The sequence below is a fragment of the Acanthaster planci genome, linkage group LG11 (genome assembly GCF_054643075.1).
Source record: "Acanthaster planci isolate LZ-2023a linkage group LG11, COTS_SCS, whole genome shotgun sequence".
Taxonomy (NCBI): domain Eukaryota; kingdom Metazoa; phylum Echinodermata; class Asteroidea; order Valvatida; family Acanthasteridae; genus Acanthaster; species Acanthaster planci.
In genome coordinates, this window is record NC_141787.1 from 753931 (window position 1) to 777458 (window position 23528).

The window sequence follows — 23528 nt, forward strand, 5'->3', positions numbered from 1 at the left end:
ACTTTGCCAACTTCATCTTTAGAGAAGAAAAGTTGAAGAAAAGAAAACTGTCATCACACAGACCGTGGTACAGACTTTCTAAAACACCCTTTTCATTATATGATGTACTTGATAATTATTTATTCAGTACAAACCTATTGTCTTATGTGTAAGTGGTATCTTTTGGAGGTTGCTGTGATATAAAATGTTTTTCTCAAATAGCATCTCTTTCATGCATGTGCTGATTATGAATACAAATTGTGTGATAGTTTTTAATAAATAAACTAAACTGAACTGAGATTGATAGCATAAACTCCACAGAAACAGTTGATTTTTATGGTCATGATTTATGGAACTTAAACCTGTTATGGAACCTGGAAGTCAAATATGTTTCAACATATTGATCTTTTCAGATCTCTGCATCCTAACATTGGCTTAATATTTTGAACAAAATTCATTCAAAACACACAGCAGAACATCTGATGAGGTCACTACAGCTAATATGGAACAAGTGGTTGAAGCAAGTTTGTTGATTTTATGTACAAAACTTTGTATTTGTGATGCTTGGTATTTTCCACTCAAAATCAAAATCTCAAGACCCTTGTCGTCTTATTTCATGTTCTGATCTTTCTTAATTCTCTGGAAAATATAGCTCCATACATGATCCATTCTAAAATAAACATAAAATGAATAAACTCTGACAATAAAAGGAAAGCTCAGTCTTCCCCTGATCAAGTCCTAGTTGGGAAAGATTGGTAAACAACATTCTTTATGTAATCACAAAGAGCATAGATAAATTCAAAAGGTTGGGTATGATGGCTGTACTTTCCAAACAATCTTTTGGACTTGTACAACTTAGATGGTATACAGAGTACTCTATTTACAACATCTGTGATGAAACATCTGAAATCAACTCTGCAAATAAAAACACGAAACACTACATATTTACAAGGTCGGCATGTACTGGCTGATGCTACTGTTTACTCTGTGCTGCTTCTTTCCTGGCTGCATCTTGAAGAAGCTGTGTGTCGCACTCATCAGCTGGTAACTGAACATATCTTACAACTGACCCACGGATGAAACAGTTCTTGACTGAAAGCTGTGGAGATACAATTGTAAAGTAATCATGTAACTTCTAATTGATTGTTCCTGGAAGAGAAAGTGGATTCAACACATTCATTGCAAATTCCTTCGTAAAGTAATCACTCACCATGTGTGGATATTTCTCTGGGTCTGTCACGCTAATATCTGAAAGCTTGATGTTCAGGAACTGGTCCACAGAGTGTAGCGTTCCACAGATACTGAAAAATAAGAGAAATCAAATTTGGTAATAACAAGTAAATGGGAATACTACACAGCCCAGTTGGACAGCAGTACATCTTACAATGTGCTTGTCACACTACAACTAGAGCCTAACTAACTGGTCACATACATGACATAACTAACACATACATGATATAAAAATAAATTATAAACTTGTATTATGATAGGCCTAAAAACAAATCTGAACAGTAATTTCAAACTTTACCTGAGATCATTCTTCAGCTCGACAACAACATCTTTCCCCACAAGAGATTTGAAAAATGAGTAAAAAAGCTGTGAAAAGAAGCCACAGATTGAACATTAGCATATTCACTTTGGAAATTACATTTCGTTGACTATGTTAAACAAAGCCCACAGCCTCACGGTCAAATGTGTCCAAATTACAGATTGCAAAGTTAACTTCAACAAAATAAATACTTATTTACTGTAAAGTAGGGTGCGCCTTTTGAATCTTTTTTAACTTTCAAATTCCACAAAGACACATGAAAATTGAAACTGAAAGGTCTCCCATAAAAAAACTCAAGAGCGCTGTTATGTCCCAACTATAGCATCAGTCCCAACTATAGTTGGGCCCGTCCCAACAAGTGTGCTACAGTTTGGCCGGCCCAACTACAGCAAAGAGGTCCTGTGTGCATGATGTGCCCAGCATGTGCCAAAGTCATATTGTTTACAAATGTCATGTCATTGGTCATAGGGCTACATGTCATGGGCTAAGTGCCACATTTTTGATGAATTGTGTCAAGTGTGAGACACATTGACTTGGAGACATTTCCCACAGCCATTGGTCAACAATAGTTGGGCAAGCCGAACTGCAGCACTACAGTTGGGACTGTCCAAACTGTAGTTGGGACTTATGCTATAGTTGGGGCATAACAGCGCCATCAATTGCTGGTACAGTACGTAAAACCTGGCGTGGAGCCTGAATGTCACTGCGATTTAATAACCTGGGTTGAGGAAAAAACAGTGTTACAAACAAAGAACGACAAAAACTTTATGCACTAATCATTTTAGCAAAAGCACAACACTCACCATGGTTGTGTTTTGTGAACAAACTATGTACACTGCAATGTCTTCAGAGCGAAATGTAAAAATTGAAAACGTCGTACAGACGACACGCAGACAAGAGTCACGCTGATTTCACGGTTTATCCTTTGACCTTTCCAATCAAAACACAAGTCTCCCAACGTTAACAATTTAATTTAACAATTTAATTTTACTTTAATTAGTCACTTCACTTTTTTATTATTTAATGATAAATTTAACTGTAATGTTTATCTATCATCAAAAGTATTGGTTTTTGAATCTGTTTACTCTTTTAGACTTACTGAACGAGCTTAAAATTAGATAGCCTGGTACCCACTTGGATGTTTAATACTAATGCTACAGTAGCATGAGTTGGGTTTGGAAACAGCACTCGTAATTCTGCAGAGTCACACAACACTAGAAGATAGCGGAATCTACAGTTTTTATCGAAGGTTGTTTTAAAAAGAAGCATGGAGCTACATATGGAGCCTACACCTCACGCATCCCTAGGGGGACCTCAGCAGCGGTACTTCAGCCCTTATGCAATGAATGGAGGGTACGAAAGAGGGAAAAATTAACGTGCTTAGTGAAGGCCTAACTGTCATGACTGTTACTTAGATTTGCTTGAACATGTTGATCTACTGTGTTGATTGTCTTCCTTGCAAGTTGCAGCACAAGAGAGGGCGCCCTTGCGTGTCTTGTTTACATGGAAAACATTGAGTTCAAACTGTCACACTTTTCTCATGAATGTTTTCATTTTGTACCCATGTAACCAGTCATTCCAGGGGTCTTTTTGGAGTGGCAGGGTATTCTGCAAATTAGGTGATATTGTCTTTGTACATTCGGGCACTGCCACTTGTCAGATAAATTGTTAAGTCAGGATGAGTCTGCACTGCTGGAATCTCCATTCCTAGTTTATATAACAGCCTTGACAGATGTCACGGATATACATCATGTACATGTTTATACATTGGGCTTTCTTGCAAAGTTGATTTGCACAATCGCTCAATTTTTGCATGATTGGTTAACCTTGCTGTAATATCTGTTGATAATCATGATAGTTTTACCTTAAGACCATACCTTTCCTTTGCAATTCACAGTTGTGGAAGATTGTTTTGAAATAGGGAAGGAAAGTTGAAGAAGGAGTAACAGATATCACAATGTATTCATATTGATTGCACCTAATATATGCATGACATTTAGGGGATCTTGGTTCGTTAACATTTCAGATACTTGATGTGCATTCTTTTAAATATAAGGTCATTGTACAACGTTGAATTCCTCAAAATTAAGCTCATACGCCTTTTGTTTTTTAACCAGCACGATCCTTGCTGTAGCTGGCGATGACTTCGCAATTATTGCATCTGACACAAGACTGAGTGAAGGCTTCTCAATTCACAGCAGGAACCTCCCAAAAACATACAACTTGTAAGTTTCTAAAGTGAAAAGGAGTGAACCCCAAACAATATTTTCAGTGTGCTTGTAAATGGACATTTCACCTACTGCCATATACATTGTACAGCTTTTGAAGGTCTGTTCTCTACAGTGTCCCGTGTTAAAAACCTCATTTTATCTGCAAAAATTCTCAAAATTGAGTCTTAAACTAAGTCAACTCGTAAATAAAACACTGTTTAAGTGGATTTCTGTTTTTCTTATCATGGTTGCAGAACGGGCAATACTGTCCTCGGATGTTGTGGTTTCCACGGAGATGTCCTCACACTGACAAAAGTTCTTGAAGCAAGATTGAAGGTGCATCTTTTTCTTGGTCGTGTTTGCGCCACATCAGCCTTGTACGGTGTATACATGTGGTTTGTTTGTCGGTGCTTTGTTTCAAGGTTTACATTGTCATTTTGTCTCACTTGGATTAGATGTATGAGCATGACAACCACAAGAAGATGAGTTGTAAGGCCATCGCATCCATGTTGTCATCCATCTTGTACTACCGACGCTTCTTTCCTTACTACACCTACAATGTCTTGGCAGGAATTGATGAAGATGGTAGGTAGAATGTTTCAGTTGCTATAGACTCATGAAAGCCAACAGCGGCAGAATGATTTGTACATTCCTCGCACAGACCCATTTGTTATTTTATAGCAAGTTACATAACCCCATAGAGCTAAAGTGCTTTTTTATGAAAAAACGAAGCAGTATACATGTAGGAATTGCATTATGCAAAGAGGTAGCACATGCTGATAAACCATGGAAAATAATCTCTTCTGTGAAGAAATGTTGGCTTTGAGGAGAGCTGGTGGTGAGAAGAGATCTTTATGAAGTATGTTGCTCAACTACCGTATGTGATTGCCTTCCATAGGTAAAGGCTGTGTATACAGCTTTGATCCCGTGGGTTCCTATGAGCGTGAGGTATACAGAGCTGCTGGCTCATCAAGTGCCGTCCTTCAACCTTTACTAGACAACCAGGTCAGTTGTTGGCCATCTGTTTTGTGGAAGGCAGACTTGTATTCATGGGGAAGAAATGTACTGGAGTGGATATGAAAAGACTTGAATTTAGCAAAGCCAGATAGTCGAATACGGTAGCTTAAATTGCCTTATGAAGAACTATGGATTGTTTTAATAATAGAGTATTCTGTATCTTGGTATCTTGACTACCATTTGAAAGAAATCAATCCATCCCCTGGGGGGATGTAAATGGCCATATACTAAAAAAGCTGAAAACAGAGAGGAAAAAGCTGAAGTTTCCATAATTTTGTAGAGAGCAGGTGTACAAAAAAGTGGCTGAGAAGCTAAATTGGCATGCCCCAGTACTAAGATTGTGTATCAAAGGGACCGAAGGATACGCTAACCAAGCAAGTTGATTGTTGGTACAAGAATAGGGTTTGCATCCGGCACAACTGATGGAAAATAACCAGTGCAGTGAACAAGAAATGGCTGAACTGGGCCTCCTTGATCATGTCTGAAGTAATGCACATGACTTGAATCTATTCGGAGATGATTACAAGGGGAAAGCTTGATATAAAGTGTCTTTCCATTGTCAGATTGGCGGCAAGAACCAGGAGGGGTATGTTGCACCTCCTCTCAGCTTACAGAAGGCAGTGGCACTGGTCAAGGACGTCTTCATCTCAGCTGCTGAGAGAGATATCTACACTGGAGATGGCATCGTCTTGAACATTGTCACCCAGGATGGTGTACGTGAGGAGAGGTTCCCACTAAGACGAGACTAGGCAGTGGAATCTTGAAATGTACAGCTTTTAGTTGTTACTTGAGGTCAGATCTCATTCCCTTTTGGCAGCAGGGCTGTTTGGGTCTGCTCTGGATAAATAAATTAAATTTGGCTGTTACATGGATGTGACATCTAAGGAAAAATATCACCTGTTTACATCAGTTGAACACACTGAAATGTTCATTTCAGAATTACAGAAATGCGTCTTGTAATTACTCAACATGTCTGGTGTTTACTTGAAAACTGTACATCTCCTCAAGCATTCTGGTGAGGCAAAAGAGAAAGAGTACCGTATTATTTTAAAGTGAATACAACTGATGAAAACATATGGAAAAGTTCAGTTTAAGCTCAATGGAAAACTTTCCAGGGCAGTGCATTTTCATTTTCAAGCAGTGGTTATCACAAAGGATATGTTTCTTATTCTGCAATGCAACACAAAATGTTCATGGTAAAACACAAACAGGATAAGCACAACTTCTCTACACGAAGGATTTTTCTTTATAGAAATGGTATTTTTATTTACGTTCATGTACAATTCATAAGTTACCATCTACAGTGTGTACATGTGCATGCTTTTGTTTAATAAAGTTAAGAATCTGATGGCAAATTGAAGAAAGTCTGTTCCTTTTGTGAAAAATTCTGTCAAGTATTGCTTCAGATCCAAGGGTCACCCTAGCACTGTAAATATGCACTCTAAGTGTTGGACCTGGAGGTTTAGTGTTACATTTGTACAATCCTGAAAGGGATTGGTAACAAAACTGGTTGCAGAGGTGCTTTCATCTTTTGTCAAGGCCAAAAAGAATAAATTACTGTCTCATTACAACTTGACCGGTCACTATCAGTGCCTTGCTCATCCTTTGCAGGCCGGCACAAAGTGCACTTCCAGTTGAGGAATACAGTGAAGAGTACAGTGACCATATTACTCAAAATCTTTCTGTTAATCCTAGGGCTCACCAGGCTCAACATCACTGTTTGCCTTAATCCATTTTACAAGTGTCATATCCCAGGTATTTTTATTTACAACTTGCAGTGCACACAAATGGGACATTTCCAGGATTTTCAGTTTTCAAAAATTCATCATTTCAATGAATGGACATTTACACCCACACGAATGACTGTCTGGTGGCTACTCTAATCTGGCAGACAAAATCTATTGACGCCCGAATATTTCACCCAGGGGCCAGATTAGCGTGCAGCGGTACTGTGTGGCTCATCGCTGCAGTGGTGGAGCGCTTTTGTCCCCAGTGGTAATCTGCTCACGCTAAATGCCCAAAACCGTGGTATAATGTTTCAAAACAAGGCTGGATTATCTCCACTATTGAGAGTGAGAAAATGTTGGTAATGCCCAGCAGCCTGGTCTTTTGTTAAGAGTATAGTCTTACAAGGCCCAGCTCCCTTTGTCCGATTTCGGAGACCCGGGCCACGCGTTTAAGCATACGTGTCCGGTACCGGAATAACTGGCAGGAAGTGGTTATGAGTGCCCCTAACCGTTCTAGGCACTTTGCGTATGACTGACCCTGATCTCTCACAAGACCATCAGCTCCTCTTGCTGCTGAGCTACCCTCTGCCTCTGTATGTCATCTTGGTGTAACTCATCGCGGTCTGGATGCCACAGTCTAACGATGGTGCGCTCAACTGCAGCACAGCTGACTGTGTGTGATGCCAAGACACCTGGATGAACCTAACAAAGATCAGATCATAAGAATCTGTTGTACCTGTGGTTCACTTAACCAAATACTTAACAAGAAAACTTATCAACCAAAACTCCCAAAAACTGTTCCCAGGGTCAGATTACCTGCAAGGCATCCAGCAAGTCGTAGGTGGACACAGGCTTTTGAGTGGGCGGGATACCAGATGTTGCCTGCTGCATGACTGCACACTGTTCACTGGTCTCCGAGTCTGGTCTGGTCACAGAGTATTGGCCTGATGGGGTTTCCATGTTGGTGGAAGAGCTGCTTTGATAACCAAAACAAAATTAAAATTTGGGTACAGCTGGATGGTTCAAATTACCTACAACTCATAAAAGCATGTGTCTTAAATATAACACTACTACTTCGTGCTAAACAAGGATACATGGGTCATACAAATTTAAGGTCCCTGTCACATCTGCCATATGATTTGTAAGTTATTGCAAAATTTATTGAAATTTATTTAAGTAATGCAGATTACTTGTCTAAAAAGTAGAAAATAATTTGAAGTCAATCTTAATGATAGTTCTATGTCCAATGACACAGGGTCAGGTGTAACAAGAACACAAGAATGGAACACCTTTGGACACCAAATTTATAGAATGACCAAAATAGATGGAAACATAGCCCATCTGAATTCCAAACGGCACCCAGAAGACACCACTTGCTGTTAACTTGGACATACATTTGTACCTTTTCTCAAGGTGAGGTCGGTCTCTGGACTGGTTTCGGAGGGATGGAAGCTGCATGAAGACACCCATGTTGTGTTTAAACTTGCCTTCTCGTACGCTGTAGCCGCTACGACGAGAAATCACTGCACTGATCACGTTCTTCAGTACATGCTACACATAAGCACAGAGGAACAAACACTTCAAAGTGCAAGAAGAAAAAAACAGTGATTTCTGTCCTATGTTAGTGATTACGGAACAATGGCTTTACATATGAAAACCACACAAGATCACAGAACTTCAAATTGTCTTGTCTTATCACTACTTTACCTGCACTGAGTGCATTATCAATGGTATGGTAGCTCCTGACACGTTATCAATGCCCCACTCCCATGCCGTGACAAAGACACGCCCATGGAGCATAGCAGGGTCTGGTAGGAACAGGCTACGAGCGCAGAAGTCTAACGACTCTTCAACTTGCATGGCCACAGCGGGAGCTTTGAGCATGGCATCCGATGGCACGAAGCGATTCTAGGGGGAAAAAAATGTGATTATAATTATACAGGCATGAAAAGTTGAGTTGTATTTTGATTTCTGCCAAAAAGCAGATGCTAGCAGAATGCAAATAGGAAAACTCAAATGTTTCATTATTGAAATTTTGAGGATTATCCCAGAAAACTGACAACAAAATAAGGAATCTGTACTTCCAACTTTGTACAAAGACCCTTATTGTGCTCATACAATGAAGAATGAGATCATTACCCTACAAGTGACAGGTGTTCTCAGCCAGTTATCCCTACTTTTAAGTGCACATCTTGTGGCTGTCATTTGAATTCAAGACTTACCTCAAAGGTGGGTCTGACGAGGACTTTCTTCTTCTTTGGTGGTTTGCTCTTCTTCGTCAGCTTCTCCGTGCTGCTGGATAAACTACTGCTCTTGACCTTGGATGCCTCTGCTGGGAGAGGAAAAGAAATAACTTCCATCACGACGACTGCAAAAAGTGCCCAATATAAACCTACATATTTTCAACAGTATTTATCGCATGATAAAGAGAAAGGTTCTCAAAACTTGAAAGGTTGAAACTCACCTGATGATTCTGAGCTGAGTATCTGACATCTTGTGAGTACTGTCACCAGAAACTCGTTGTGTAAATGTACTGAAATGAAAGAGCAAATGAATGGTCTCTGTCAAAGTCGGATGAGTTTAATGCCTAATACTGAACCATCAGCCTTTTAATTCCCAAGTATGGGCTGTGCAACACAATAGTTCAACAACAATTCCCTTGGAGAGGAATTTTGGAGGCAGTTGACTAATGAGCGTAAATCAGAAATGGCAGGCATGGTTAACGGCATACTGATCAGGAGTAAAACATTTTGAATGACTCACTGTTGTCATCGCTGAGAAGACGACGGGCCTCCAGATCAAATTCCTCCTTGGTAATCTGGGGAACAGTTGCAGGGAAATCAGGAAAGGTTAACAACTATTGAAACACTAGAGGAAAAGACTGTTACTTAGTTACAGTAATACATCAGACTAGATTGATGTACAAAAATTGCAATGATAGTACATGTATATTTCATTCAAATGTATCATACACGTGGAGTGAGTTGTTTTAAAATCTGCTAGTGATACTGTAATTATGATATCCACAGTAATGTGATTCCTCAAAACAGCGAAATCTCAAAATAGCACACGGGTAGTTTTGACTACTTACATGTACGTGTAAGTTTTATAACTTCTTCTATTAGAGGCTTTTTCTTTGGGGGGGCATTATCATGATCAACAAAATTAAGTTGTGAAATAAACTTACCTTTTGTCTATACCATAACTTCATGTTGGCCCAATATCTACAACGATTAGAAAGCAGAGGAGATCCATGTGATATTTTGCTATGACAAGACAACCTACTGAGCACTGTGTGGGAGGGCAGTCTTACTTTAGCATGTTAAACAAAGTAAACCATGTGAATATAGTACTGCTCCAAATTCTACTTCTCCATAAACAAGGAAACTTAATGTTCTTTTTTCTTCAAGCCTATATCATGAGAGTACATCCACTCACAACCAACCCTATGTTACTGGATGTAACATGTCAATGGGGGCGCCCTAATCCATATCCGATCATCAACTACATCATGACTGCTGCAGTTCAAGTCACTTTCTTCTCAATCTGCAGCCAACTTATCTCATACAGTTATGCCACCATGACCCATTTGTCATTCATGATGGGTTAAATACTTACAGCTTGATGTTATCGCCTAAAGCATCGGACAAATTCCGTTTGGCAATTTTTAGGTCGTTCATGTTGCTTGTCCTCGTTAAGCTTGAGCCACATAACCTAGTCGATTGAGGGCGCACTTCATTCGGATAAGTTTGTTTTGATTCACACGTGGTGTAGACCGCTTGAAGTCGTTCGTGCACTTCCGGAAAACCTCTGCATTAAGCAGATTTTCACACAGCAAATTCATCATGTACATGCTGCGTATTTGTAGCTTTTGTCTTAGAACACACAAGCCAAAAATTGGAGTCAGAATTGGTCTTCATCCCCACCGATCTGCCTCGAGAATTTCATTCGATGAGTCGTCACCAGACAGGGTTGATGGTACAAGTTATTTCCTTGAAGTGAACAAAAGCTTTTCAGGTTTTCCGTCTTCACAACGTCAGTTGCAAGGCAGTTGCAAAGTACAGCAGCTAGTAGCAAAACACTTCTCATCAGCTTTGTATACTCCTCTGTCAGAAGCGGACCATGTACCGTTTGTCTTGAAACCAGAAATTGACTTTGATGGAATTTTTGGAGACCTAAGCGAGTTGGAAAAGAATTTGGATGCCAGGGGCCATAAAGTCAATGTATCAAAACTGGTGAGAAATTCTGATATATTTTGCGAGTGTTGATAAATCTTTCAGAGTATGGTGATATTCCCTACATTTCATATTTTTTTGTTGTCGATGTTGTAATTTTGGTTAATTTTTTAATATTTGTGATTTTCGTTGCAATTCATGTTTAAGTACAGAGCATACCAGGAATAACTATAATCCGTTAAGGTAAAAATGAAAATATAGCACTGGGGGTTAAGGGTTAGATTTATATGAGTATTTTCCTCTTCTCATTCTAAAAAGACGTTATTTCAACTTACATGATTTACAAGATTTATATAATATGACATTTTGGAAAATGTACCTGATTTACCATTGTTTACAGAAATTCATATTTTCATTTTCTCAACTTTCTTGTCAACAAAGATTTCATTGTGGGAGAAGCTCCAGAAGTTTGAACAGGAGAAAAGTTGCATCGAGGATCGCAGGTCAAAGGTCAATGAGGATATTAAACGTCTGAGAAAAAAGGTGATCTCATTTTCACTTGATAAAATTATTAATTTATAATTTGTAGTTTGTTCTGACTTAAAAGTTCTCAAAGCACTATCTTCCATCGCACTGTAGTTGTTGAGCTTTGGGAAAGTACTGTCATAGTGTCAAACACTTACATTGCTTAAGGGGAAGATTTGAGAAAAGGACATTTTCTTTCCCCAAACTTTTTTTTTTCCACAGGGTGGGGCAAAAGAACAGAAAGACAAACTGCAACAGATGGGAAAGTCACTTCGTGAGGAATTACGCCAGATTAATGTAAGTGTAGAATAATTGTAATTATTACATGTACATAGTTCTTTCATTGATTTAATTGAGATATCATTGCCTCTATCTTTACACCACTGTTTGGTTATATTTTGTAAACTGATTCCTGCATTTACTGCCAGTTTTCTATAGCCTCATTGTCAGACGAGTTTTATCCTGCTGTTCTCAAGCTCCCTAACAAGTTACATCCTGCCGTGGTAAGCATTTTGAAGAAGTCAGTAGAATAGTGTACTTGTCCGTTCTTCATCTTGCTTCATTATTTTTATTTTATTAGCTGAAGTCAAGCTGTTGGTTGTCAAATTAGCTTAACAGTTAAATTCAACATGTATTAAAAACCAAACCCTGCAGCATACATCGTTGATGTTTAATCTTTGAAGAGTAGTCTCTCTTTTTTCAAACACAGCCATGTGGGAGTATGCTAAAGATTCTGGAGACATTTGGAACTGACAAAGGTAAGAATTCTTGAAAGAGAGGTTAGCAGGGTAACAGAAAAACATTTGACCTCATGTGCATTATTGTGAGAGAAAGAATTTACATTTCATTGGTCTGGCTGAAAGGAAGGACACAAAATCCAATCATTGGGATCCTTAATTACAAAAAATGGCTTGGCAAGTTTTTGTAATTATGTCACAATGTAGAATGATTATATAAACTGACATTGTTGACTATTTTGAAAGATGTAATAACAGTTAGATTCTATCTCTTACAGAAGAAAAGAGCGACAAGCCTAAAGAGCAGTCGCCAAACATATTTCTAACAGAAAGGTAACCACGTACATATGTGTATTTTATTTAGTTCATATTGAGATCAGATATCAACTGAAACTCACATGAAGCTAGGTGAGTTTTTAAACTTGAATATTACTTTTGATGTCAAAGGTTTTACTTGTCTTAGTCATGATGGCAGAGCCCTGTGTTCACATCTTAGGAAGCAGCTATCAACATAAGTGAATGTTGTACAGCATTGATGATTGGTCCTGTTGTTAATTGCCAGGTATTTCTAGACAGCTTTTTATGAGAATCAAGTATACTGTTTCCAGTCCTAACAGATGTCTTGACGCATCCTGTGCTGATCTAGTTCACTGTCTTTGTGTATTTTCCATTAGTCACCCTATGTCCCATGGAGGCTATGCTTACCTAGAGCACGAGGCTGCTCTGCTGGAGCTAGCATTGACCCAATGGGTAAAGCAGCATCTCCTAGATCAAGGATTTACCCCATTCACCTGCCCAGCTATGTACAAGTCTATTGCACTGGTGAGTTGAGCTCTTCACATCTTTTTAGATTGTCATTGGTTTCGTAAGACTTCTCATCAGTGGGCCCCCCAAAGGATTTCCCTGTATCAGTGAAGTTTAGAAAATAAAACAGTAAATTGAGCAACATTTTATATTGAGTTTACATGCCTGGTTGCCTCATGTGCACACTTTATCTTTCCATTTAATGTTACAATGAATTGCAGTTATATTATGGAGTATTGCATGTATTTCCTAGGGAAGGAGAGGGTTTGTCCCCCTTTAAAGCAGTTGATGGGGTTGGAGGGGAAAATTGACCCCTGACACACTCCCACTGAGCACCACCACTGCCCATGAAGTGTGTTTATCTGAAACGTGTCTGTATGCCTTACACTACCCTCTACAGCTCCCACAAAGATCTTTTCTCCATATTAAATTAAAAATCGTAAGCAGATGTGTGGCGTAGGAACTTTAGACACTTATTAGTAAACTGTCACAGGATTATCCCACAAGTTTCATGTCAGTTCTTTATGCCATTTCTGTGCAGGAATCACTTGGTCTAGATCCAGACAACAGCAATGAGGTAAGATCTGTCTCTCCTTTTTTAAAAATCTTCTGCTATGAAAACTTGCTGAGACATGGTACATGTATTTTCCTACAATGAGGTTTTTGATTTCATAAGTCAAGGTTGCACCAAGAACCATCTTGATGACATTACTCAACATTTCAATTTTGGCAACTGAACCTGATTGCTAGTCAAACTCTCACTTCTGGTTGATGCTTACCCAGCGGTAAATAGCCTGTTTGTTTATTCCGCCTCGTGGTTTGGATGTTCTAATTAGAAGATGATATCTGACACTATAAATGATTTGATGTTCATTTCTCACAGACATATGCCATTGAGACTCACGAGAATGTACAATATCTAGCAGGAGTCAGTTCCTTGGCTTTCGTTGGTAAGTTGTTTCTTGGATCTGAGCTAAAGACCCTTAAAAGTGAAATCAATCTCATCGCTGCAAGTATATAAGATTCATTTTGGAGAAAAAAAACAAGGAAAACATCTGGGTTGGATTTGGAGACACAACACCAGCCATTTTAGTCTGTTTGGAAGATTTGTGTGATTCCTCAGGAGAATGGCCACGTAATATGTGCAGTAAGATTGATGCATTGTGATACTAATCCAGCTGTTTTCAGTTTTGCCAGAATTAAAGTCACGAAGGGTTGGGCACTGTCAGAAAAATAGCACTATCTCTTGTCATCGTCGACTACTGCAGATTTCATATTATTTTTTACAAATTTCTTGACCATCTTGTGAACAAATTCTCACCAAAGGTTATTTTTTTTAGAAATCAACAATTAACAACTGAATTACAGTACATTTGTATTTGTTTCAGCTTACTTCATGATGTCTGTTGTTGAAGCATCTGATTTACCGTACAGGTAAGCAGTACAAAAGTCTTTGTTGAGAAAAAGTAGCAACATTCAAAAAGCTTTTGCTGGAAAATTGAAGCTTCTGTGTTTCAGAGTCATGAAATTGTAATTCTTAGATTTTGTTTTCCTCAATGTGTTTTTCAGTATAAATATGCTTATGAAGTACTCAGTATGATTGGCTGAAATGCTGTTACCTTGTTACTTTTCTCTGCTTGTTTCAGGTGCTTTACAGTTGGAAGAAGTTACAAACAACATCAAGGTATGTCACCTTTATGACCTCATTATAAAGTCCAACTACAGTACACCCAGTCTTATACAAGACAATCCATCAGAAGTGGTCAAGTACCAGAATGAAGACTAAAACGTTTGGAAAAAAAGGTTCTGGAGTATTACTCAAAGTTCTGCTGCAAGTATGAAACTGTTGTGCTAAGGTTTGTGATAAATTCAGTACATACTGAACTGTTTGTTTACAGAATCTACTTATTTTGAGGGACTTCAAGAAAGTTTCCAGTCACAGAGGGTAAGACAGGTTGCCTTTATTGTCACTTAATGTTAAACTGCTCTGACACATTTCAACTGTTTCCAAAGATGAGAAGATAGAAGTGAGATATCGTTGGGCATGGACCTATGTAAAAGTCAAATGCTGTTTGTGAATCCACCATGGTGTTTACTTATTGACAGGTTGAACTGTTTGGAGTTTGTGAGAATACTGAAGCAGCTAGTAATGCTCTTTTCAATCAGTTTCTGAGTACAGCCAGGGGTCTTCTATCACTTCTCCCTCTTCATGGCAGGTAGGAATCGGCTTCGTAATGGACGGCAGTTTGAGGCTGACATTTTTGAGAGAGTCCCTTTTTGTAGAAGTTTGAAACAGTGGTGTACTTTCAGTATGACTGTATTTCCAGACCTGTGTCTTTCTTTCATTTGAATAGTGACAAATTTCTGCATTATTTGTTCTTGAAGAATTGTTGAAGTTCCAAGTGCCCGTCTACTTCCCAGCATGTACAGGAAATGTGCCATTGAAGTCTGGATACCAGATGCTGGTAAATTTGTAGAGGTAAGTTTAAGTTTCCAAAATAAACTTCCTACCTCTGCATTCAGTACAACTCTTCCATCTTGTGGGCAGACTTTTGCAAATGGTTGACTCGAGTAATTTCCTTTTGAACTGTGTTCTGCCAAAGAGCAATGAAATTTAGATCACAAATCCTCAATGAAATCGAATGCATTGTTATGGTTTGGTGTTTAGGTTGCCAGTGTATCAAACTGTACTGATTACATCAGTCGACGAGTAAAAATGAGATATCCAGCAATACCATCGCAGAAAGCAGCTCAGAGTAGACAACGTAACTTTCCCCACACGGTAGGCATAATGCAGTTCCTACATATCCACTGAATATACTGCTTGGATACAGACATTGTACAGTTATGTAATTTTAGCGTAGAAACTCTAGGTTGTAAACTGGAATCCAGAGCTCTTTATGGAGAGAGTTGCAACGTAAATATTGCAACAATTGGAACTGAAATGGTGGATTATGCATCATTGCACATAGACAAAATGGGCGTTTCACGATAGTGCACCTCCAAGAGTTTGCAATGCATGGCCAATCACAACTGCACAATATCTGTCAACCTAATGCTCATCTGGAAAGGGTCGGCAGGTTTTGCGCATTGTGATTGGCCAACGTGTTGCAACTCTTGGAGGCGCACTATTGTGAATTGCCCATATTAGTACGCAATAGCTGCATGCTGCTTTGCTCACATTATGAACGGCCATTTTGGTTCCAAAGTCAACGCTACTCTCTCTATATACAGCTCTGCTGGAATCAGAGCAAGACTCATGTGAGCTTAACATGACTGCACAAACTTACTATAGCTGGATTAGTCTATAGATGAATCCTGGGAGGAGATCTCTCTGCACTCAGACACACCATGTCTCTGTCTTTGACATCAATAATTGGTATAGCTTTCTTAATATTTGATTGTCATCGTCAGGTACATTGCACAGCACTAGATACTTCTGTCATACTTGCTGCACTTCTTCCCTCTGTACATCAGCAGGTAAGCACACAAATAACTTTTGAGTTCTTTTCTCTGTCTTGATTTATGTTCATTCCACTATTGGACAGGTGTGCTGATAGTGGACAGTAGGGTTGGTAAGCCACTTCAACTGCAGTCTACATGTCTTGGGTTCAGATCCTGGGTTGATCCAGCTTTTCTCTGCTGTCCATTTTCTGTATCTGATGAATAATTGTTTCATATTTTTCTCCAGTTGCCAGAAGTTCTCAAGCCTTACTTACCACAAGCAATACCAAAATGACAATGGAAGAGTCTGGATAATGTCATTGTACGTACTGATGTGGACATGACCCCGGAGCAACCCCCAAGATCACCTCTGGCCTGACTTAGTGATGTTGATCAAGTTGGTATATTCTGCACTCTTATTAAAATGTCTTGGAAACTTGTGTGTTGGAGTACATTAAGGAACTCCAACGCAGTAAAATGTAACATGGTCCATATTTTATTGAATATGTACAAACCATACAAAAATGTTCAAATGTTTTCCACCAAACAGAACCTCATATTGTGCAAGATATAATGATGAAATTCCTTCTTTCAGTGTACCTCACTTTGATTTTTTTTTTCAAGAAGATACTCAGGATACTTGAGAGAAGTCATATAGACTGATTGCGCCCGCTAAGTCACGTGACCTATAGTGGGTATTAAATATCAACAAACACGACGTCCACCAAAAGCAAAGTGTTTTATAAGTATCATTTACTAAATATAACGCGGACGGTAGGTACCGTACTCAGACTACGAATGTACTGGGTACTAAACCATAACCTGGCTGTATAGTTTGTAGTAAACAACACTCAAAACACACGCTGTTATGGGGTTGATACCCACTATAGGTCAAGTGATTTAGCAGGCGCAATCGGTCTATTGTGATTTCCGCTTTCAAAGACCCTGTGTCAATAGTGTTGAAATCTGTTGCCAACATTTGAGCATTACACCACAAATTTTGGGAAGGATGAAACTTCATGGATAGTGATAATCAGTTCTTATGTAGCGCATATTACGGAATGTCTCCATGTGCGTATTATCATTGTCCCTGCACATTGGGATCACATCATCTGAACATTCCTGAAACCATCTCAGCTCCCTGAGGAGTATACTAGCCTGGTGCAAACGGCTAAACATTACCGTGTCTGCCCTCACAGGTATCCATTTACTCCTGGGTGGAGAGAAGCACATAGGGGTAAAGTGACTTGCCCGGGACCACAACATGCTGCCACCAGCTGGATTCGAACCCCTGACCCTATGATCAGAAGCTACAAACTTTAACCACTAGGCCACATGCCCCCATTCAAGCGAATACATGTATTCAAGTGAATTCTTGCAATTAAGGAGCTGTGAAATTTTGTAAGCATGGAAGCTTTTGTTTGATTTTACTAGTGTTGTAACTTGCATTATGATTCAAAGAAGACCATTGATGTTGGCTTGAAGTTACTGTAAAGGTGATGAAAAAATAAACACTCCAAGATACACAGACAGTCATCTGTCTTGCTACGACTGTTGGCCTTTCTTTTGTCGTCGCCAGAATTTCTTGACGTCGTCGTGACCGCTTGGTGTCACCACTAATGTTCTAGAGACAGCACTCTCCCACATCAAGACGCCCAAGTCCTAAAAACAAAAAAGGAGAACATCTGACACAGTGATTGAAAACACTTTGCTATCACCTGATAATGGATTCTACAACAGTCCTTCACCACTGATACTGTTTCAATACCTTGGCATAGTCTCGGAGCAGTTCAAAATCTTGTAATGACAGGAACTGGTTGTAGACCACTCCTGCAATTGAAACAAGGAAATATGAGCATGATAAGAGGGGGGGAAGTAATTCTTGGTTTTCACTGGATGAAAATGATTAATTCTTGAAAAGGTTAGATTTTTTACAGACTTGTAATCAAAGGGACACTTAATAACAGCTAGACTGTCTTCCTTAAAATGGGTAAAATTCAATTCAACTGTTGGCATCTATCTGGCCAATTGCTGACAATGGCTCCCAAGAGTACACCTGGCAGCGCCATCTACTGTTCTTGCACGGAGCCATTACTTCCTCGCGAACAAAGAGAAACAAGCCTGCAACCAGGCAATGACTGGAACTTTTACCTGACTGGAAGGACAGTCTGTCTCTCTCCAGTTCCCAGAGTCTGACCTGATCGCTGAGGGTTGATGGAATAATAGGCACCTGGTGGAAAAGAAAATGGTATATTTAATAAAACTTTTGAGTAACTTTTTAAAATGCCACTTCACTTAATTAACATAGTCCCATACAGACTTCCCAAATTAGGATTTTGTTAGATTTGGCACGGCTAGAAGGAATGACTGGGACTTACCCTAGAGCGCATCTCTGGATGAGCATTGGTTCTGAGATAGTGGAGTATCTGCTCTGCTTTGATGCCAAATGACACAGCTTGTTGGATGCTCTCGCGTGTGATTATGCCAACAGATAAATTGGGAAATCTGAGTAGGCAGAGTATCACAAGAGACAGGTCACAATTGTTTCTGGTACTTCGGTTGCGAGATCTACAAAACTCAATCAACTGTAGATGACGGATTACCTGTAGAGCATCTGTGTAAACAGCCCTAAGATTTCCACCTGAAGATCAGACTCTGTGTAGGCATAGATTCTGTAGTTAGTCTCAATCACGATGAAACCTTCTCGATGACTGTCTGTGCTCACATTGGATACACCTGTGGGAGAAAGGATGTAGGACTAGTTAAGCTATCCAGAGTACAAATAAAAGGTTGCCACATATCAAGCAATGGCAAGCTGCAAATAACATATGCTGGGGACAAAAGGGGAGGGGTCATAGGTGGGGAATGGGGCAAATCCCTCCCAGTTCCCCACTTGCACAATCTGAACACTCCAGGAAATTTTTCAAAAACCCTGAAGTCATACCTGATGCTAGATTGATTGCAAGACTAGTTGGGTAGTATCGCATACTCTTCCTCTGAAAATAAACGTAGTAAATGCAGAAGTAAAAACAGCAATCACAAGTTTTCAAATAGAGAGTTCCTTTTGAAGACATTTTTCATATTAACCACTTCGCGATGGAAGCACTTAGGAATGTTGATGATGCTGGGACGGGATAATTTTCTTCATTTTTCTGTTTTTAAAATTCTTTAAAAATTCATATCTTCATTTACTGAACATTCACACCCACACGAAGGACTGTCTGGTTCTACTCTAATCTGACAGACAACATCTATTGACCCTGGAGTATCTAAGCCAGGCCTGCTGCCTTGTAAAAAGAGCCCACATTGTGCGGTGTTACGTAATTTTCTTTTGTTCACGAACCTGGCACAGTGCGCTGCTGACCTCTTTTCAATAGGGGCCAGATTAGCATGCAGCAGTACTGTGTGGCTCATCGCTGCAGTGGTGGAGCGCTTTTGTCCCCGGTGGCAATCCACTCGCGCTAAATCCAAGTGTTACAAGTACGGTCTTTTGTTACAAGGCCCAGTTTCCTTTGTCCATTTTTGGAGACCTTGGCCACGCGTATAAAGAATGTGTGTCCGGTACCGGCAACCCTGGCGGCAAGTAGTCAATAAATCCTTCAAATCCTTCCACAGTTCCGATGTTTTTAGATCTCACCTTTCTCTGGAAGACCAGACCTAGTTCCCGAAGGTGCTGCAGAAACTGGAGTTGAGAATCGTTCATGAATTCACAGGAATAGTCCTAGAGAGAAATGTCAATTTGCGAATACCTGAACAACGTGGACAAAAGAATGACTATCAACTTATCTCCTGCACACAAATTTAACCTGGACATTAAGAAAGATGTTCTGTCGGTGCTCTTTTGGTACATGTACTTTGCATTGAGAATATCACCAGGGGAAAACTTTTGATTTCAGTGTGTTTGAGCTTTCATACTGATTGGATGGTTCCAATGCGATTAAATTGGAACAAATAGGCCTGCAGGTGTTAGGTTATTCCCTGGAGGGAAAAATCTGGTTCCTTGATAACAGCCTAACAGTGCCTATGCTTGAGCTGCCTGTCTGTGTACATGTTTATTTTATTACCTTTCCTAAACTTGAAAAGCTGAGACGAAATAGGAATGACAGGGCAGCCACAAGATCCAGTCCTCGGGACTAAAAAGAAATCACACAAAAAGCAGTAAATCACAAATCGGGTATGGCTGACAGTCAACTTTGTTTAGTTATTTTATTTTGGCAATAACCCAAGCCAGGGTCCTTGGATGATGGAAATTACTTAGGGAAATTTCCAGTAAGGAGACTTGAGAGAGAGAGGCATGAAAAAAAAATGAGTTGCTAACTACCTCGGCTGTCTCCAGATACTGTAGCATGAAGAACCAGACCTGAGATGCAGTGTCAAACAGTAGAAACTGGAAACCAGACGGTGTAATGACTGCCTTGCCATGCTCATTCCTGCAATATGGAAGGTCAAAACGGGTAGTCAGGTGCTCGGGCAAAGACACTTTGTCCGACATCTTTGCTCTACCAGTCTTGGCAATTGGCTGGTGACGTGAATATACTTTTGCACTGGACTTACAGTTTCATGAGTCCTGAATGTACTAAGACGTGGGCGATGTCGGCAGACACGCTATCCTCCCCCTTAGAACCAACCAGGAAGTGAAGTATAAGCTGGAAAGACCAAAACAGAAGTTTGAGATACATGTACATTTCTACATTCATTGCTGTATAAAACTGTTCGATTTCACTGAGAAAACATGCTTTATATAAAAGCACCTACCTCCCACCGTTCCATTGCATACTTGCTGAGGCTCTCAATGTCTTTGGTATTCTTGTCTGGGGCAGTTTTTCCAGTGCCTGACCACGGTTTCCCCCTAATGATGTAAATGTAGCCAGACACACACATAAACAAAATCTCAGAACAATCTTAATGTCACTCAAGAGAGACATTGTTTCATTCTTCTACAATGATGATCTTCGGGGAAAGAAGACACCAGAAATGGAATCTGAATGCACTCGCCATCTTCATTCACCCACCCTCCCAGTAAGGTTATCCTGAGATTGGTTCTAAAGATAGGATTGAGTTGCCATCCTGGTAGACCTCCTGGAAGAGTTTGGTCATGCCACACTCGCAGGTCAGATAAAACCTGCACTGCCTTCTTGTGTTTCCTGCCACAGATTAAAAAAAAAGACAGGCATGACTGACAGAAAACAAAACAAGATATTTCATTCTTAGTTACATAGTTAACTAAAAGAGCCCATCTTGCTTTAGTCATCAAGTTTACATCAATTTCCATGTACTCTGGACAATTTGGAAAAGTTCCTGAACATAGATATTAAAGCTTAATTGCAGAATACCCGCCAACCTGCATAATCAACCTTGCAGCCGGCTATGAGGTCAAACTGTCAAGCTATTTTCATGGTGACTTTGACCTCTTACCAAAGCCACCATGATGCCAGGGTCTTTATTTGGAGTAAAGGTGTACAATCTATTCTGTATTTACTCCAATATGAATAAAAATCTATGGGTTTCTCTTTAGACATCAGTTACATGTACAAAGACAATGTATGACTGTTGTGTGTTCTTTGCTACAGAATGACAGGAAACAAATGACATAGAAGATTAAATCATTTCCAATTCAATTAATTGCTCAGAGGACAAATTACTTTTCGAAAAATAGAATACAACATTAACCACTACCAGCCGGGGACTCCGAAATCAGAGCCGTATGGTTTATATGTGTGGCTGGGGTCTCCGAACTCGGACAAAGGAAATAGGGCCCTGTAACAAAAGACCGTACTCCGAACAAAAGACCAGGCTGCTGGGCATGACCGGCATTTTTCACTCTCAAAAGTGGTGATAATCCAGCGTTATTTTGAAACCGTATACCAGGGTTTGCGGTATTCAGAGCAAGCGGATTACCACCGGGGACAAAAGCTCTCCACCACCGCAGCAATGAGCCACGCAGCACTGCTGCATGCTAATCTGGCCCCTATTGAAAAGAGGTCAGCAGTGCACTGAGCCAGGTTCATGAACAAAAGACAGTTGTATAACACCGCACAATCTGGGCTCTGTTTACAAGGCTGCAGGCCTGGCTAAAATATTCGGGCGTCAATGAAGGTCACCTGTCAACTTAGAGTAGTGCCTGAAGATTACTCCGTGCGGCTATAAACGACTGTTAAATGGAATGATGAATTGTTGAAGGATTTTGAAAACAGAAAAAATGATAGTCATGCCGGCCCAGCATCCTCAACATTGAAAAATGCCCCGGCCCGAAGTGGTTAAATGTTTGGATGTTGACATAAGTGAACAACTAAACTGTTGCCCGGAAAGAGCTTTCAAAAAGGTTAGTATAAAGTTTAACTCTTACATTAGATGCGATTTTTGTACCCAAGACTCCACTGATGTTTTGAGCACTGGCTGATCAACAAAAAGCACTCTGGTCACATAATGCTTGGCAAGTGTTGGCAGCTCTCTGAAATGATTAAACAAGACATTAGACCTTGTACTTGTAAATAAGAAAGACGCAAACCAACTGAGAGCACTTCAAATACTGATCACAAACTGAGTCAAGTTTTCAGTTTTCAAGACATGCCAGATTGGCCCTTGACCTAGAAAATATGTTTTCATTCCTACAGTTGATGGTTGACCTTGTATGACCATGCAACAGTCAGTTATTACAGAAACTGAGGCTAGTATTGTTTGTCATGGTTTGTCTCTTGCCTCTCTGTTGCCAAAGTTTTGGAAAAGCCCATTGGTACATGTAGTATCTTATCGCTCAGTCCGTGTATTAGATATATCTTGACATGGAATAGCCATCGAGATGATGAGAGGTCAAGTGACGTAATGTTCAACAATCTTACTTTAAAGATGGTGACTGTGAGAGCGAGCCTGTGAGATTGAATGGGTGAAGGAAAAAAGACTGAAAAATACCAGAGCAACGTGAGTAAAATCATTCAGTAAATGGTGCTAAAAAAGCAGAGAGGCTCAGGATCATCTCTGTGTGTAAAAGAAATTTCGCCCACGATGATAGGTGGGTGCGCCGAAAATGTTCAGTACGACGACACAAAATTACGTATACGGATGTGGGGCTAAGGATGGAGCGGGAGTGAGAGTCCGTACCGCACTAGTCTGGGGGTAAACGATGATGACGTTAAGTCTCAGCAAAAAAACAATAATATAGGCCCGAATCCATCATTAAAATCGTTAACCTGAACACAGCTAAACAAGTCGCTGGATGATTGTATAATCTGTCGAGAACAGACGAAGGAAGAGTCTGCAAATATCCATGCAAATCGCTGCACATCAGTTTCTCTCCCATGGAGGCTGCCATCTTGGTAGAAGAAGTGCATTGTGGGACTTTACGTTGGTAATCACTTAGGCCT

At 39.9% G+C, this 23528-nt stretch overlaps 5 protein-coding genes across 7 annotated transcripts; 2 read left to right on the forward strand and 3 right to left on the reverse strand.

Moving 5' to 3' along the window:
- Window positions 1–89: 89 nt before the first annotated feature.
- LOC110978370 (U6 snRNA-associated Sm-like protein LSm2) lies at window positions 90–2475 on the reverse strand. The gene is made up of 4 exons (XM_022233314.2): window positions 2332–2475; window positions 1508–1575; window positions 1190–1280; window positions 90–1078 (listed from the first exon to the last, which is right to left on the reverse strand). Exons 1-4 carry the CDS (start codon window positions 2332–2334, stop codon window positions 953–955), a joined length of 288 nt encoding a protein of 95 aa, XP_022089006.1. The 5' UTR covers window positions 2335–2475; the 3' UTR covers window positions 90–952.
- Window positions 2476–2692: 217 nt separating this feature from the next.
- Window positions 2693–6119, forward strand: LOC147797233 (proteasome subunit beta type-1-B-like). The gene is made up of 6 exons (XM_087143041.1): window positions 2693–2881; window positions 3646–3753; window positions 3993–4074; window positions 4194–4323; window positions 4637–4743; window positions 5319–6119. Exons 1-6 carry the CDS (start codon window positions 2796–2798, stop codon window positions 5502–5504), a joined length of 699 nt encoding a protein of 232 aa, XP_086999167.1. The 5' UTR covers window positions 2693–2795; the 3' UTR covers window positions 5505–6119.
- Window positions 6120–6259: 140 nt separating this feature from the next.
- Window positions 6260–10225, reverse strand: tada1 (transcriptional adaptor 1). 3 transcript variants are annotated; one of them, XM_022233428.2, is made up of 9 exons: window positions 10101–10225; window positions 9670–9706; window positions 9246–9300; window positions 8947–9015; window positions 8705–8811; window positions 8190–8390; window positions 7885–8033; window positions 7299–7458; window positions 6260–7184 (listed from the first exon to the last, which is right to left on the reverse strand). In XM_022233428.2, exons 1-9 carry the CDS (start codon window positions 10160–10162, stop codon window positions 7029–7031), a joined length of 996 nt encoding a protein of 331 aa, XP_022089120.1. In that variant the 5' UTR covers window positions 10163–10225; the 3' UTR covers window positions 6260–7028. The 3 variants fall into 3 exon arrangements, with proteins under 3 accessions (XP_022089120.1, XP_022089119.1, XP_022089118.1); XM_022233427.2 differs by having other exon boundaries at window positions 7299–7455; window positions 8705–8814; XM_022233426.2 differs by having other exon boundaries at window positions 8705–8814.
- On the forward strand, window positions 10225–17699 carry LOC110978429 (serine--tRNA ligase, mitochondrial-like). The gene is made up of 17 exons (XM_022233425.2): window positions 10225–10717; window positions 11099–11200; window positions 11405–11479; window positions 11611–11685; window positions 11892–11940; window positions 12198–12252; window positions 12594–12741; window positions 13265–13300; window positions 13607–13673; window positions 14112–14157; window positions 14370–14407; window positions 14622–14668; window positions 14830–14939; window positions 15109–15202; window positions 15392–15505; window positions 16138–16203; window positions 16415–17699. Exons 1-17 carry the CDS (start codon window positions 10328–10330, stop codon window positions 16460–16462), a joined length of 1560 nt encoding a protein of 519 aa, XP_022089117.2. The 5' UTR covers window positions 10225–10327; the 3' UTR covers window positions 16463–17699.
- Window positions 16648–23507, reverse strand: LOC147797234 (general transcription factor IIH subunit 4-like). The gene is made up of 14 exons (XM_087143035.1): window positions 23355–23507; window positions 22514–22618; window positions 21180–21311; window positions 20923–21016; window positions 20722–20813; window positions 20489–20597; window positions 20232–20300; window positions 19805–19888; window positions 19112–19163; window positions 18771–18903; window positions 18546–18672; window positions 18319–18397; window positions 17936–17997; window positions 16648–17829 (listed from the first exon to the last, which is right to left on the reverse strand). Exons 1-14 carry the CDS (start codon window positions 23474–23476, stop codon window positions 17713–17715), a joined length of 1377 nt encoding a protein of 458 aa, XP_086999161.1. The 5' UTR covers window positions 23477–23507; the 3' UTR covers window positions 16648–17712.
- Between the last annotated feature and the right edge of the window lie 21 nt (window positions 23508–23528).

Coding starts and splice junctions, on each gene's coding strand:
- LOC110978370 (XM_022233314.2), bottom strand. Junction 1,281..1,507: donor GAGCTGAAGAATGATCTCAG/GTAAAGTTTGAA, acceptor CTTATTTTTCAG/TATCTGTGGAACGCTACACT. Junction 1,079..1,189: donor CAGAGAAATATCCACACATG/GTGAGTGATTAC, acceptor GTATCTCCACAG/CTTTCAGTCAAGAACTGTTT.
- LOC147797233 (XM_087143041.1), top strand. CDS start 2,796: ATGGAGCTACATATGGAGCCTACACCTCACGCATCCCTAGGGGGACCT. Junction 3,754..3,992: donor CTCCCAAAAACATACAACTT/GTAAGTTTCTAA, acceptor TCATGGTTGCAG/AACGGGCAATACTGTCCTCG. Junction 4,075..4,193: donor TTCTTGAAGCAAGATTGAAG/GTGCATCTTTTT, acceptor CACTTGGATTAG/ATGTATGAGCATGACAACCA.
- tada1 (XM_022233426.2), bottom strand. CDS start 10,162: ATGAACGACCTAAAAATTGCCAAACGGAATTTGTCCGATGCTTTAGGC. Junction 7,459..7,884: donor CGACCTCACCTTGAGAAAAG/GTACAAATGTAT, acceptor TGGTTATCAAAG/CAGCTCTTCCACCAACATGG. Junction 7,185..7,298: donor ACTTGCTGGATGCCTTGCAG/GTAATCTGACCC, acceptor GATCTTTGTTAG/GTTCATCCAGGTGTCTTGGC.
- LOC110978429 (XM_022233425.2), top strand. CDS start 10,328: ATGTACATGCTGCGTATTTGTAGCTTTTGTCTTAGAACACACAAGCCA. Junction 11,941..12,197: donor GACATTTGGAACTGACAAAG/GTAAGAATTCTT, acceptor TATCTCTTACAG/AAGAAAAGAGCGACAAGCCT. Junction 15,203..15,391: donor ATGCTGGTAAATTTGTAGAG/GTAAGTTTAAGT, acceptor TTTGGTGTTTAG/GTTGCCAGTGTATCAAACTG.
- LOC147797234 (XM_087143035.1), bottom strand. CDS start 23,476: ATGGCAGCCTCCATGGGAGAGAAACTGATGTGCAGCGATTTGCATGGA. Junction 20,814..20,922: donor ATGCAATGGAACGGTGGGAG/GTAGGTGCTTTT, acceptor TGGTCTTTCCAG/CTTATACTTCACTTCCTGGT. Junction 18,673..18,770: donor TTTACACAGATGCTCTACAG/GTAATCCGTCAT, acceptor CTGCCTACTCAG/ATTTCCCAATTTATCTGTTG.